This window comes from Phocoena phocoena, chromosome 5, assembly GCF_963924675.1.
Source record: "Phocoena phocoena chromosome 5, mPhoPho1.1, whole genome shotgun sequence".
Classification (NCBI taxonomy): domain Eukaryota; kingdom Metazoa; phylum Chordata; class Mammalia; order Artiodactyla; family Phocoenidae; genus Phocoena; species Phocoena phocoena.
The window spans coordinates 17796665-17808008 of NC_089223.1; the positions used below are offsets into that span (position 1 = coordinate 17796665).

Consider the following 11344-nt stretch of genomic DNA (forward strand, 5'->3'; position numbering starts at 1 on the left):
GTGTTACCGTGTATTGAACAATTTAATTCAAGCAGCCTTCAAAACAGCCTGCAGCACACAGGAAACACTATTCTCAGTCTAAACTGGAAGTTCCTACCTGCTCCCCACCTCTCCGAACCAACTCCACCACAGTGCTCTGGCGTAGTGCTGCTGTCACTAACAGCAAACACAGCTAACAAACGGAGATGGTCAAACTTAACCTAGAAAACAGCAACCTGTCCCATGTTCCGGTTCCTGCTGAAGTTTTAACAGTTCATTACATAGTAGTAAAAAAAAATTATACTTGTGCCTTGTGACTCTGATGTACAGAATTAAGAGTTTAATTTCAAGGAAAGAAACGTGCTTAGGTTATTGCTGGATAAGATACCTATTCAAAACAAAGCTGTTCCTATTATAATCAAGCAGATTTTATACACAACTAGTTTGGGATATGACCTTTATTGAGCTTATCCACCGGAGTGGAAATAATGTCTGTACAAAACCAAATGTTTGTTACTATAACTTCTGCATCACAATTAAAATCCAAACAGTTTTTTAAAAACAGTCAACTCAATCAAAACCCACTACTTCAGAATCAATAGCTTCTTTGAAGCCACAGTAACACTTAAATATGGTTAAGACTCGAATGCAGAAATTTGGTTGGTTGGAAAGCTAATTAAACTTCCAACTTGCTCAAATAGAATTACAAAAAGGCAAAATTGTGTTTTTCACAGAGATACAGTCCACTGGAATCACCAACACTGGACAGCTGTTAAGAGTATTTAGAGTCCTGAGATAATAAGGAATCCAGGCATCCTTTAGACAGTCTTCTGTTGTCCTTTCTTCCCAATCAGAGATTTGTGGATGTGTGGAATGACACCTGGAAGAAGGATAAAATAACATAGTACTTTAAAACCAAGACAGTTTAATGTTCAACTTGGAAGACGTCTTTAAATGTGAGTAAAACTTCAGAAATACATACAGATATCAAACTTCATGATGCAACCATACTACAGATCACTGAAACTATACTGTGTCCTCTTCTAGACTGAAAATTACTAGTAGGAATTAAAGCATTCTTTTCTCTAAAGCAATTAAAATTTTAGTATTTACATACCACCACCAGCAATTGTAGCCTTGATGAGAGAGTCCAATTCCTCATCTCCACGAATAGCAAGTTGCAAGTGACGAGGGGTAATACGTTTTACCTTCAAGTCTTTTGATGCATTTCCTGCCAATTCAAGTACCTAGAAGACAGAATGTAATCAATCTCCTTCCCGCTTTCCTTATCTTCAAGATCCTGACAAGAATCAAAGCCTCATGAACGTGTATCTACCAAGTGTCATCTCCCCCACTACCTGAATGGCAAGATACGCAAAAGCTATAAAGGGGGCACGCAATTTTATTTCCTGAAGCTGCAAACTCAAGCCCAGCAGGATCCCATCGTGAACACCAGCCCCCTCTAGCGTTGTCAGAAGCTTCTCGCCGCGTTTAGAGCCTGGGAGTTTTCTTGCATCACTTTCCTCCTTCCCTCCCGCCGCCTCCCCCCACCCCCCCCAATCTTTCCCAGATTATAGGCGTACACCCATTTACCTCTGCGGTGAGGTACTCCAGGATGGCTGCGCTGTACACAGCGGCAGTCGCGCCCACACGTCCATGGCTGGTCGTCCTAGATTTCAGGTGTCGATGAATACGGCCCACCGGGAACTTTATTTTTAGCATACACAAACATAAATGCACAAAGGTAGACGGGCCAAAGACGGTAAAATTATACGCGCGCCAAAGCAAGGGGAACGGACGCTGGTGCAGCAACGCGCCCCAGCACCCACACACGTGATCGCCCCCCTCCCTGATATTTATTGTATCGGTAAACCAAGTCGCGACACCATCACCCACGCAAAGACGAAACGCTCATCTAGAGTGATGATAAACAAGAGAGGAAAAGGAAAGAAAAACGCCACGATTCCCAGACTGCACGAACCACCACTGACTGACCTGCAAACCGGCTCTCTGCGAGCGGGAAACCGCCTTTGTCTTGGCCTTTCCGGAGTCCTTCCCAGCCTTACCGCCAGCCTGCGGCGCGCACACGCCCGCGAGCGAAGAAGGAACGCAGAATATAGGATTACCAGGGCGGCGCGCCCCTCCCCCACCGCGGCGCGGCCCGGGCGCGAGCGCGGCCCCGTGCCCAGCCGGGGTCTTCGGCCCGCCGCGCGCCGCAAGGGCGACCCCGCCCGCCCGACCCGCGCTGCGCGCCCGCCGCGGCCGCGCGCCGCCGTCCACCCGCTCGCCGCCCGCCGGCCCCCAGCGGCGCTGCGCGCGCCACCCAACCGTCGCCGCCCGCCGCGAGATCGGAGGCTGCTCCGCTCGCCGCCGACAAAACACCTCCCCCCGCTCTTCCAAATCCTGTCTCCGCGCGTTCCCAGCCGTTGCCGCTTCAAACCCATCTCCGTTTGTAACGGGTTTTTCTCCCGCCGGCAAAAACCCGCGGAGCCTTCGAGCGCCTCCACCAAGTTTACCATTTCAAATTCTGCTGAAGCTCAAACAAGCAAGGCAGAGTGAGGACTAGTCAAACACCCAGCGAGAACCTGCCACCTACTCCTTCGTCGCACCGCGATTCAAACTGCGCTGTCTCCCGCCTTCCCCGCTCCCTTTATACTGCAGAATGTTCCCTCATCCGGGAACTCGGATTGCTCATCCCACCAATGGCTGCTACCCGCCCTCGGGACGCGTCCTTGAAGCTCCAGCCAATGAGCAAGCGAAGAAGAGGGCGGAGGGGCGGGCGCTTCGCAGCTCGAGCCGCTATTGGGGCGTGGGGAAGGTGGTGGGGGAGGGCAGAGGGATGGGAACTGGGGAGAAAAAGGGCACGGCGGCGGGAGGGAAGAAACAGAGCGAGCTACGCTGCGGGAGCAAGGGGACCCGCCGGCTGTGGTCACGTGCTTGGGAGGAGGGGCTGAGAGGCTTAGGGGCGGGGCATGCAGTACCGAGCACCGCCCCCCTCCCCCCCCCCCACGTCACCCACTCAGCCTTCTCCTAGCCTGGTTCCAGAGACCACGTGAAGTCTCCGGGGGTCTAGCGCGCCCTCCTTCCCGCCCTGCCCCCCCCGCAAGAGCACCTCGCAGGCGGAGACCCACCAGTCGTCATCCTTCTTCCGGGGCCCGGGGTTCCCGCCTCCCCGGTCCCCTCTGCATCCCTGCGGCTCCTCCGGTCTGACAGGTAGCGCGAACGCGTCCATTGAGAGGAGCCCCGAGTTCATCGCGAACCACAGCCTTGATAGTGATGCCGCGTTCCTTCCCCCTAGGCGAGTCCCGAGCCACCGACTGGTCACGACCCACTGTTGCCACTTCATTTTCAGCTGAATGTCCCTACTCTTCTTTCCTCACGACTTGTGACTCCCCTACCTCCCCTACCCCACCCCAACGGGGTAGTTTCGCAGGAAAATCAGTGAAGCAAAGTCACCTCGTTGGTCACAAAAGACGTTTTGGTCTACCCATAGAGGGCTTGGGGTGAGGCGGTTATCTTTTCTTAAATCATAAGCCATGTTTTTCTGGAAATTACATGTCAATGGGTTGTACCTATAGCCTGGTGTCTAAAGTTGATTTACTGAAACCTTAAAGCTATTACGTGTCAACTTGTATGCTAAACAGTTTGCTACATGACAAATGTTCGGTAAATGTCAGTGGGGTAACTCCCAACATGATTCACAGACAGTTACAGATGGTCCGTGTAATCAATTGCAAATGGTGGGCTTAAAAAATAGTACTGTACACACACAGTACGATCCTAATGCCAGCTACCTAGTCTTCCAACTAATAGATTAATAACACCTGTATACATGTCCAGCTGCTTGAAGAAAGTAGTGATCCAAATCTTTAACATTTATAGTATTTAATAGTGTATTACATTTTAAACATATTTCAGTATTTCTGACGTCAAGAAATTTTAAAATACATACTTTTAAATACTGTAGTTCGGGTTTCAATTTGAAAGATTTTATCAAATTAGAGGACCTCTCTATTTCTAGGAGTTAAGTTCCGAGATTCCCAACAATTTGACACGAAGGCTTCTTATTTTCTTCCCCTTGCAACTGAGATTTCTTAGGATGTAATCAATAGCAAGAGTTAATCAGTTCTCCCACTTAATTGATATAATGACATTAAAAGCTATGAAACCTGATGTAATAGTTAACCTGAGCTCCACTGAGGCTTCCTGATACATAACTTACAAACCTACATTAATACCTTTTCCAGTTTGGAGACTATATATGTACTCTTTGCTATGAGGCCCAGCTAAAGGAATTCACTGTTGCCTCACTGAATAGTGGTTAAGAGAATGAGTCAGGAGCAGGTAGACAAGAATTCTGCTCTGCTTCCTTCTCAATGTGTCACCTTAGTTACTTTTTGGAGCTTCAAGTTCCTCTTCTATGAAAAGGGTATGGGAACACCTATTTTCACATGGTTGTTGAAAGATTAAAGGAGAAGGTATGTGATGTACGTGCTAAAGTGTTTATCACGTAGCAAGCCCTTAATGATAACTATGGTATCTTCTACACTGAATGTTGGGGAGGGATGAAATAAAGTATCTTTGATTCCTAAGTCTTTTTCCCTGTCTAGTGCATTGTTGTCCTTTGACATGAAAGCAGCAAGCCTGAAACCTACCCGAAGTATATGCAACCAAGTCATCCAACATCCAGACTAAAATCCAAAATTGGTTTAATGCTTTCAATAGTTTTCCTCATCCTTTGGAGAATCGGAGAATATCAGTTTCAACACTTTTCACAGCAGTTTTGTGAAGGTTTCCTACTCGCTTTGCTGCCCTGGAAACAGCATGGTAAAAATGTGTTAATATTCTTGGTTTCTCCTCAACTTGGGTTTATACTAATACATGTAATACACGTGTATATATATATAGCCAGAGCTATATACTTCTTTTTGTTCAATGCCCTACCCAGTCAGCTACTTAGTAAGTGCTCTCTTATCGTAGGAAACTAAACTAATATGAGGTAGATGGCTCCACTGTTATTGACTTTCTCCTTAATAGTCTTTTCCTAACTCAGCCACACTTTCTATGACCAATTATTATCCCCTCTCAAACACTAGTATGAATGTTAACTTCTATTCTTGACTTTTTGAGAGATGGTCTCACACTGGGGAATCTCAAATTTCTCGAGTATATCTTACTTTGAACACCTGTTTTTAAGCAAATGCAAACAGACTTCCCAGTTATTTCAAAGGATATCAGCCTACCACTGGTAGTGGTCTCTGGCCTGTTAGGAACCCGGGCCGCACAGCAGGAGGTAAGCGGCGGGGGAGTGAGCAAATCTTCCTCAGTACTTATATCCGCTCCCATCACTCGCATTACTGCCTGAGCTCCGTCTCCTGTCAGCATTATGGTGAGTTGTATAATTATTTCACTATATATTTGAATGTAATAATAATAGAAATAAAGTACACAATAAATGTAATGTGCTTGAATCATCCCCAAACCACCACCCCTGCCCCCGGTCTGTGGAAAAACTGTCTTCCCAGAACCCGGTCCCTGGTGCCAAAAAGGTTGGGGACCACTGGCCTAGATAGATAATGGCAGAATTCTTTTGGTTAGATAATCCACATTAGAATCTTGGCATCCACCTAGGGCATCCGGGAAAGAAAGTGCCATCAAGGGCTCACTCAGTTGTCAATAACTGAGTCCCGCTGCAGTATAATACAAAATATTGAGCTAGAGTAAAAGAACTGGGAATGATTCTGGGCAGCCAGCCACTTACTAACTATATGGCCCTGAGTAGGTTGAACTCTAAGCCACAGTTTCTTCATTTTTTATAGAGGGATTCACAGCACTAGATAAGCCAACCTCATAGAATTGTGAAAGGATTTCATGAAGTGTGAGGAATATACTCCATATATTCTAATATGATGTACTAATATTTGTGGCACAAAGGCCATAGTTCTCCCTGAATTCTTCACGTAAGTGTGATTATGTTAAGAGAAGCCTATGTGTTTAAATCAGTGTTGATGAAACAAAGACCATGGATTTAAATTCCAAATTTCCCAGTTATACACCTCCCATGACCACAGATTTCACACACTTAATTCACAAATACAGGGCATAAGTAAAGAGGATCAGCTGAATCTACTCTACCTGATCCATTGCCATTTCAGGAAAAACAATTCAAAGATCATGGGACCCAATATCTCTTTTAATACAGCACTAAGTTATTTTTTCTGTATGTTAACAGTCCTCAAAATTTTTGGAAATTTGCTGTTAATTTTAAAATTAAAAAATTGAGGGTCTTTTCTTCTCATATTATCCTTTCATTGTCTATTATTGATCTTTAGGATTTGCTGGGTAGAGAGAGGGAGTCTATGTGTTGATATTGTTTTCCTAAATAATATTTCACCTATATTGGTATTTAATAACTTATCCCTCCAGCTAAATTGTACATTCACTTGCATAATAATGTCCCTATCATACGTTTTTAACATAATTTCAAGGAGATTGTTATTGACAGTTAACACATTTTTATTATTGTATTGTCTTTATATATACAACTGAAATGGAATACAATACCGTACATCATAACATATGATATATAATCCCTCCCTAATAAAGGAATAGATGTGATATATTCCAGTTTGGTGCTCTCAGCCTGTTAGATAAACTAGAACACAACCATTAAATTGTACCAGGCAACAGGCCAAGCAATAGCAGTTGGGAGATGGGATGTATAAGGCTCAGGTTCTTCCCTCCATCTAGCTGAGAGGATTAGACAAGGAAGAAAATTTAAACAATGCTCTAATCATTAAGGCCACATTTCTAAGGCTGTTACAAAATAAGTACCTGATTGGCTGCCAAATCGACAGTTCCTCTAGCTTGAAGGACAGAAAAAAACATGGGCTGAAGTGTCTTGAAGAATTTCTGTTTAAATGGACAAGGGGAGAGATCGACTAGAATGACAGGTTAACGTAAGGAAGTAGCAATTAGAAGGTAAGTGTGGCAGTGATTCCTGGTTATAACCCTGTGTCTATTTTCCCATCTTCCTCAGTACTGGAACTTCAAATTTTTAGTGGGACACTTGGTCATGAGAATATAAGTACATTTGGCCGTGGAAATAAGTTTTGACCAAACGGTGTAAGCGGCAATGGTAGGCACAAAAAAGATCTAGGAAATTTCCTTAAAAGAGACAAGTCCTTTTCTTTTCCATTTCTTCTTCTCACTGACTGGAATAAAGACAAAGTTGGAAAGCCATTTTGGACCATGAAATAAACTTGGGAATGTAGGCCACATGTAAAGGAAATCAGATAGAATGGGCAAGAGTCTTTGGAGTTTCAAACCTGCCCTGGATCTCTTTGAACTTTTACATCTATTTTGTTTGAGCCACTTTTATTTTGGATTGTCTAGCACTTGCTGAACCTGATCTTAACCATTACAGTAAGTCAACACCCTAAATCTTAAGGAAAGATAGCACCGTTTACCCTGAGGCACTAAGAAACCAATCAATATTTCTGAGAAGGGGTTCCTTGATTTTAGGATACTAATCTAGCATGGGGTACAAGGCAAATGACAAAAGGGAAAATTTTTGTTCAAAGGCTGGTAAAGCTGATGTATGTCATTTAGGTATAAACCCTAAAACCAGTATAACACTGAAACCAAGACAAGGATGTAAAACATTTTGAAGGAAGACTCAATAAGATTTAGTAGCTAGGTGTGACATTTAGGAAGGTATAGGAAGTGGACATGGATAAATGAGAGAGGGCGTGAAAGAAGATACTCAGGTTTTTAGATTGGTGGTCTAAGATATGAAGTGGCATCTATAGAAATGGGGATGCCAAAAGGGTAGACATAGATGGGCAGAGGAGAGAAAAAAGAGGAAAGTCAGGAAAGTTCTGAAATATTTAAGTTGACATTTGGGGAATTCAAGTGGAATTTTCTAGTAAGTATGTTGGCAATAAGGGCAGGAGCTTCTGAAAGAAGAAGTTTCAAAGATATATCCCAAGAAGGATTCCCAACAAAAACATTAGGCGATGATGTCAGAACTGTTGAAAGATAAACTGAGGCACATTTAAAAGTTTTAAGAGTTTATTTGAGCAAAAATCAGTCGGAATCAGGCAGCGCCGAGTTGGAAGTGGTTAGGAGCATTCCGCCAACAGGAGGTGGGGGGTGGGGGCGGGGAGACTCCTGGAGAGAAGGTCTGGAAGAAAAGAAAGGAAATAATTTGATTTGCTATAGCTTAAAGCAATTGGTTGTCTTTAGGTTTTGATTTCATAACCCTGAGGCATTTACAGGCTTAGATTTTAGGCTGACATAGCATTAAAGCCACCTCAATCTAATAACCTGGTTCTTTAATTAATTTGACATCACAGATGACAATAGCAAAGAAAAGAGTGAATACAATTGAAAGCTGAAGAGCAGCCAAAGAAAAAGATCCAGAGAAGTAAAGCGTAGTGTCTCAGTAGACATAGTGATTCCATACTAAACTAGAAATCTCCTGTAGTTACAACATCTGGCAAGATGGTGTTCATCACGTGTGTATTGTTGCTCTGGGTAAAGAATAATCTGTTTGATCTTTACTACTCTCTTCTGTTTACCAAAGATGATGAGGTTGCCGCAAATTCTGAGACTAAATCTCGTTTTATCAAAACTCTTGGTTATTAAGTAAATCATTTATGCCCAATGTTATAAGGCAATGAGAAAAGCCCACTGGCTAAATTCTGTAAATTTGAAATTCCACATTCCTATCTTAGTACTAGTGGGAATCCAAATACCACCTTCATCCTGAGGAGGAAAGGGAGCATCACACAAAAAAAGGCAAGAGTCTAAAACCATGCAATGTATACTTCACACCCCTCTGCAGACTTTGGCTCCAGGGCCAAAACCATAAAAAACGTTGTGGTCATCACACCTATTGTTTTTTTTACATCTTTATTGGAGTATAATTGCTTTACAATGGTGTGTTAGTTTCTGCTTTATAACAAAGTGAATCAGTTATACATATACATATGTTCCCATATCTCCTCCCTCTTGCATCTCCCTCCCTCCGACCCACCCTATCCCACCCCTCCAGGCAGTCACAAAGCACCGAGCTGACCTCCCTGTGCTATGCGGCTGCTTCCCACTAGCTATCTACCTTACGTTTGGTAGTGTATATATATCCATGCCTCTCTCTCGCTTTGTCACAGCTTACCCTTCCCCCTCCCCATATCCTCAAGTCCATTCTCTAGTAGGTCTGTGTCTTTATTCCTGTCTTACCCCTAGGTTCTTCATGACATTTTTTTCCCTTAAATTCCATATATATGTGTTAGCATACGGTATTTGTCTTTCTCTTTCTGACTTACTTCACTCTGTATGACAGACTCTAGGTCTATCCACCTCACTACAAATAGCTCAATTTTGTTTCTTTTTATGGCTGAGTAATATTCCATTGTATATATGTGCCACATCTTCTTTATCCATTCATCCGATGATGGACACTTAGGTTGTTTCCATCTCCGGGCTATTGTAAATAGAGCTGCAGTGAACATTTTGGTACATGACCCTTTTTGAATTATGGTTTTCTCAGGGTATATGCCCAGTCGTGGGATTGCTGGGTCATATGGTATTTCTATTTGTAGTTTTTTAAGGAACCTCCATACTGTTCTCCATAGTGGCTGAACCAATTCACATTCCCACCAACCAGCAGTGCAAGAGGGTTCCCTTTTCTCCACACCCTCTCCAGCATTTATTGTTTCTAGATTTTTTGATGATGGCCATTCTGAGATAAATGTGACTCCCTAGTCATCTCAATTAGATGGACATAGCTCAGAGAAGAATCTAAAGGTTTTTCCACACCCTTACACTTTCCCAACTTCATTTTGTGTGTGTGGTATGTATGTTTGTGTGTGTATGTAGGAGTGGGAGTGGTTGTTTGGAATTATGTTTTAGCACAGAGTAACCTGGTGAAAGCTAACTAATCCAGCTAACAATCTATCTGAAAATCACCTTGTTAACTATTGTAACTGCTTTAAGGAGTTTTTCCCAGTTTGCTATAGAATTATTCTCATCGAGATTTCATACCGTCTGGACCCAGGCAGAGAAAGAAAGAGCAATGCTTTTGCTCATAGGAGTAGATAAGGCTTTCAGAACATGACTAACGAGTCACTAGGTTTAGGATACTTGAGACATGATATTAAGCAAGATCAATTGCTCAAAATACTTCCTAATGATTCTGTACATTTACAAGGCGCTTTATGAGTTTTCTATGGAATTTGACCTAGAGGTCAAATTCCCACCTAAAAATGTCTGAGGTAGACATGATCATGGCTTATCTTCATTTTAAAAGATAAAGAAGTAGACTTAGGGGAACATTCAGGGATAAAAGGACCTGATGTAAGTTCCCTATGCACTTTCTAAAGCTTCGTACTTCCGAGTTAAAAACCTTCTCGGAAGAGGATTTGATTAGTGCCCATGACCATACATACCTGTGATCTTCTCTGTCTTATACGAAATAGATACAGTCTCTAACTGAACAACTTTTAAGACATCAGTGTTTGTAGATGAATACTGTTTTCATTGCCTTCTAGTGTCCTGATGTTTCGTGAAATAGTCATTAATTTCTTCAATAAGCCTTCTCTACTGCTCAGAATCTCAGCAGGAAACAGGCTGAGATGAACTCTTTCTCCATTAACAGATTAGTCTAACAACTCTAGGCAAGAGCTGGCCAGGTAATTTATCATATTTCACCACAGTATATGGAAATTTACATGCTGGCTCTTTGTTTAGATTTTTATTTCCTGTTTTAAAATTAAAACAGTGTACTCGTCTTAATTCTCAAAAATGAAACAAGTCATTTTTTTTCTCACAACTAAGCTGACAATTCAGGAATTTTACAAAAATCTGTAAGGAGAGGAAAAAGTGTTACTGTATATTATTATAATGTAGAACCTGTTTCACATCACTGATTTTGTAATGTAGTAAAACTTTGCTAATTTTACAGAAAGGACTTTTTCAAATTAATGAATATTATGAATTATAGAGCGCTTGAAAATAAATACACATATGATATGTATAAAAATAAACGTAGAAAATTTATAATACTTTTACATGTGGACATATAACACTCCAAGTGACAAGGAAATAGTTTTGCCAAGAACAAATACTAGTAGATTTGCTTTAAAAAAGAATTTGTAACAGCATTATTTATTTGTAAATGTATCAAAGCTCAAGAACTTTTAAAATATATATTAGAAAATTTCTATACTTTCTGTTCTCTATTAAGTTGGTTTACAAACTTTCTTTATGGATGATTTAAACTATAGTTCAATTCCATTTCCAATGACAAATTCTCAGTGAATAGGATCTGGAATATTGAGGCTCTACTCTTGGTTGCCTGTGG

The 11344-nt window shown here is 42.1% G+C and overlaps 1 protein-coding gene across 1 annotated transcript; it reads right to left on the reverse strand.

The window, feature by feature from the left end:
* Positions 1-422: 422 nt before the first annotated feature.
* On the reverse strand, positions 423-2683 carry H2AZ1 (H2A.Z variant histone 1). The gene is made up of 5 exons (XM_065877396.1): positions 2496-2683; positions 1975-2052; positions 1573-1686; positions 1097-1226; positions 423-859 (listed from the first exon to the last, which is right to left on the reverse strand). The coding sequence occupies exons 1-5, from the start codon at positions 2496-2498 to the stop codon at positions 798-800; spliced, it is 387 nt and encodes a 128-aa protein (XP_065733468.1). The 5' UTR covers positions 2499-2683; the 3' UTR covers positions 423-797.
* Between the last annotated feature and the right edge of the window lie 8661 nt (positions 2684-11344).

Bases quoted from the DNA above. Each gene is read 5' to 3' on its own strand.
- H2AZ1 (XM_065877396.1), bottom strand. The intron at 1,687-1,974 runs GTCAGTCAGTGG...CTAAAAATAAAG, and splicing joins CGCAGAGAGCCGGTTTGCAG to TTCCCGGTGGGCCGTATTCA. The intron at 860-1,096 runs GTATGTAAATAC...TCCTTCTTCCAG, and splicing joins GGCTACAATTGCTGGTGGTG to GTGTCATTCCACACATCCAC.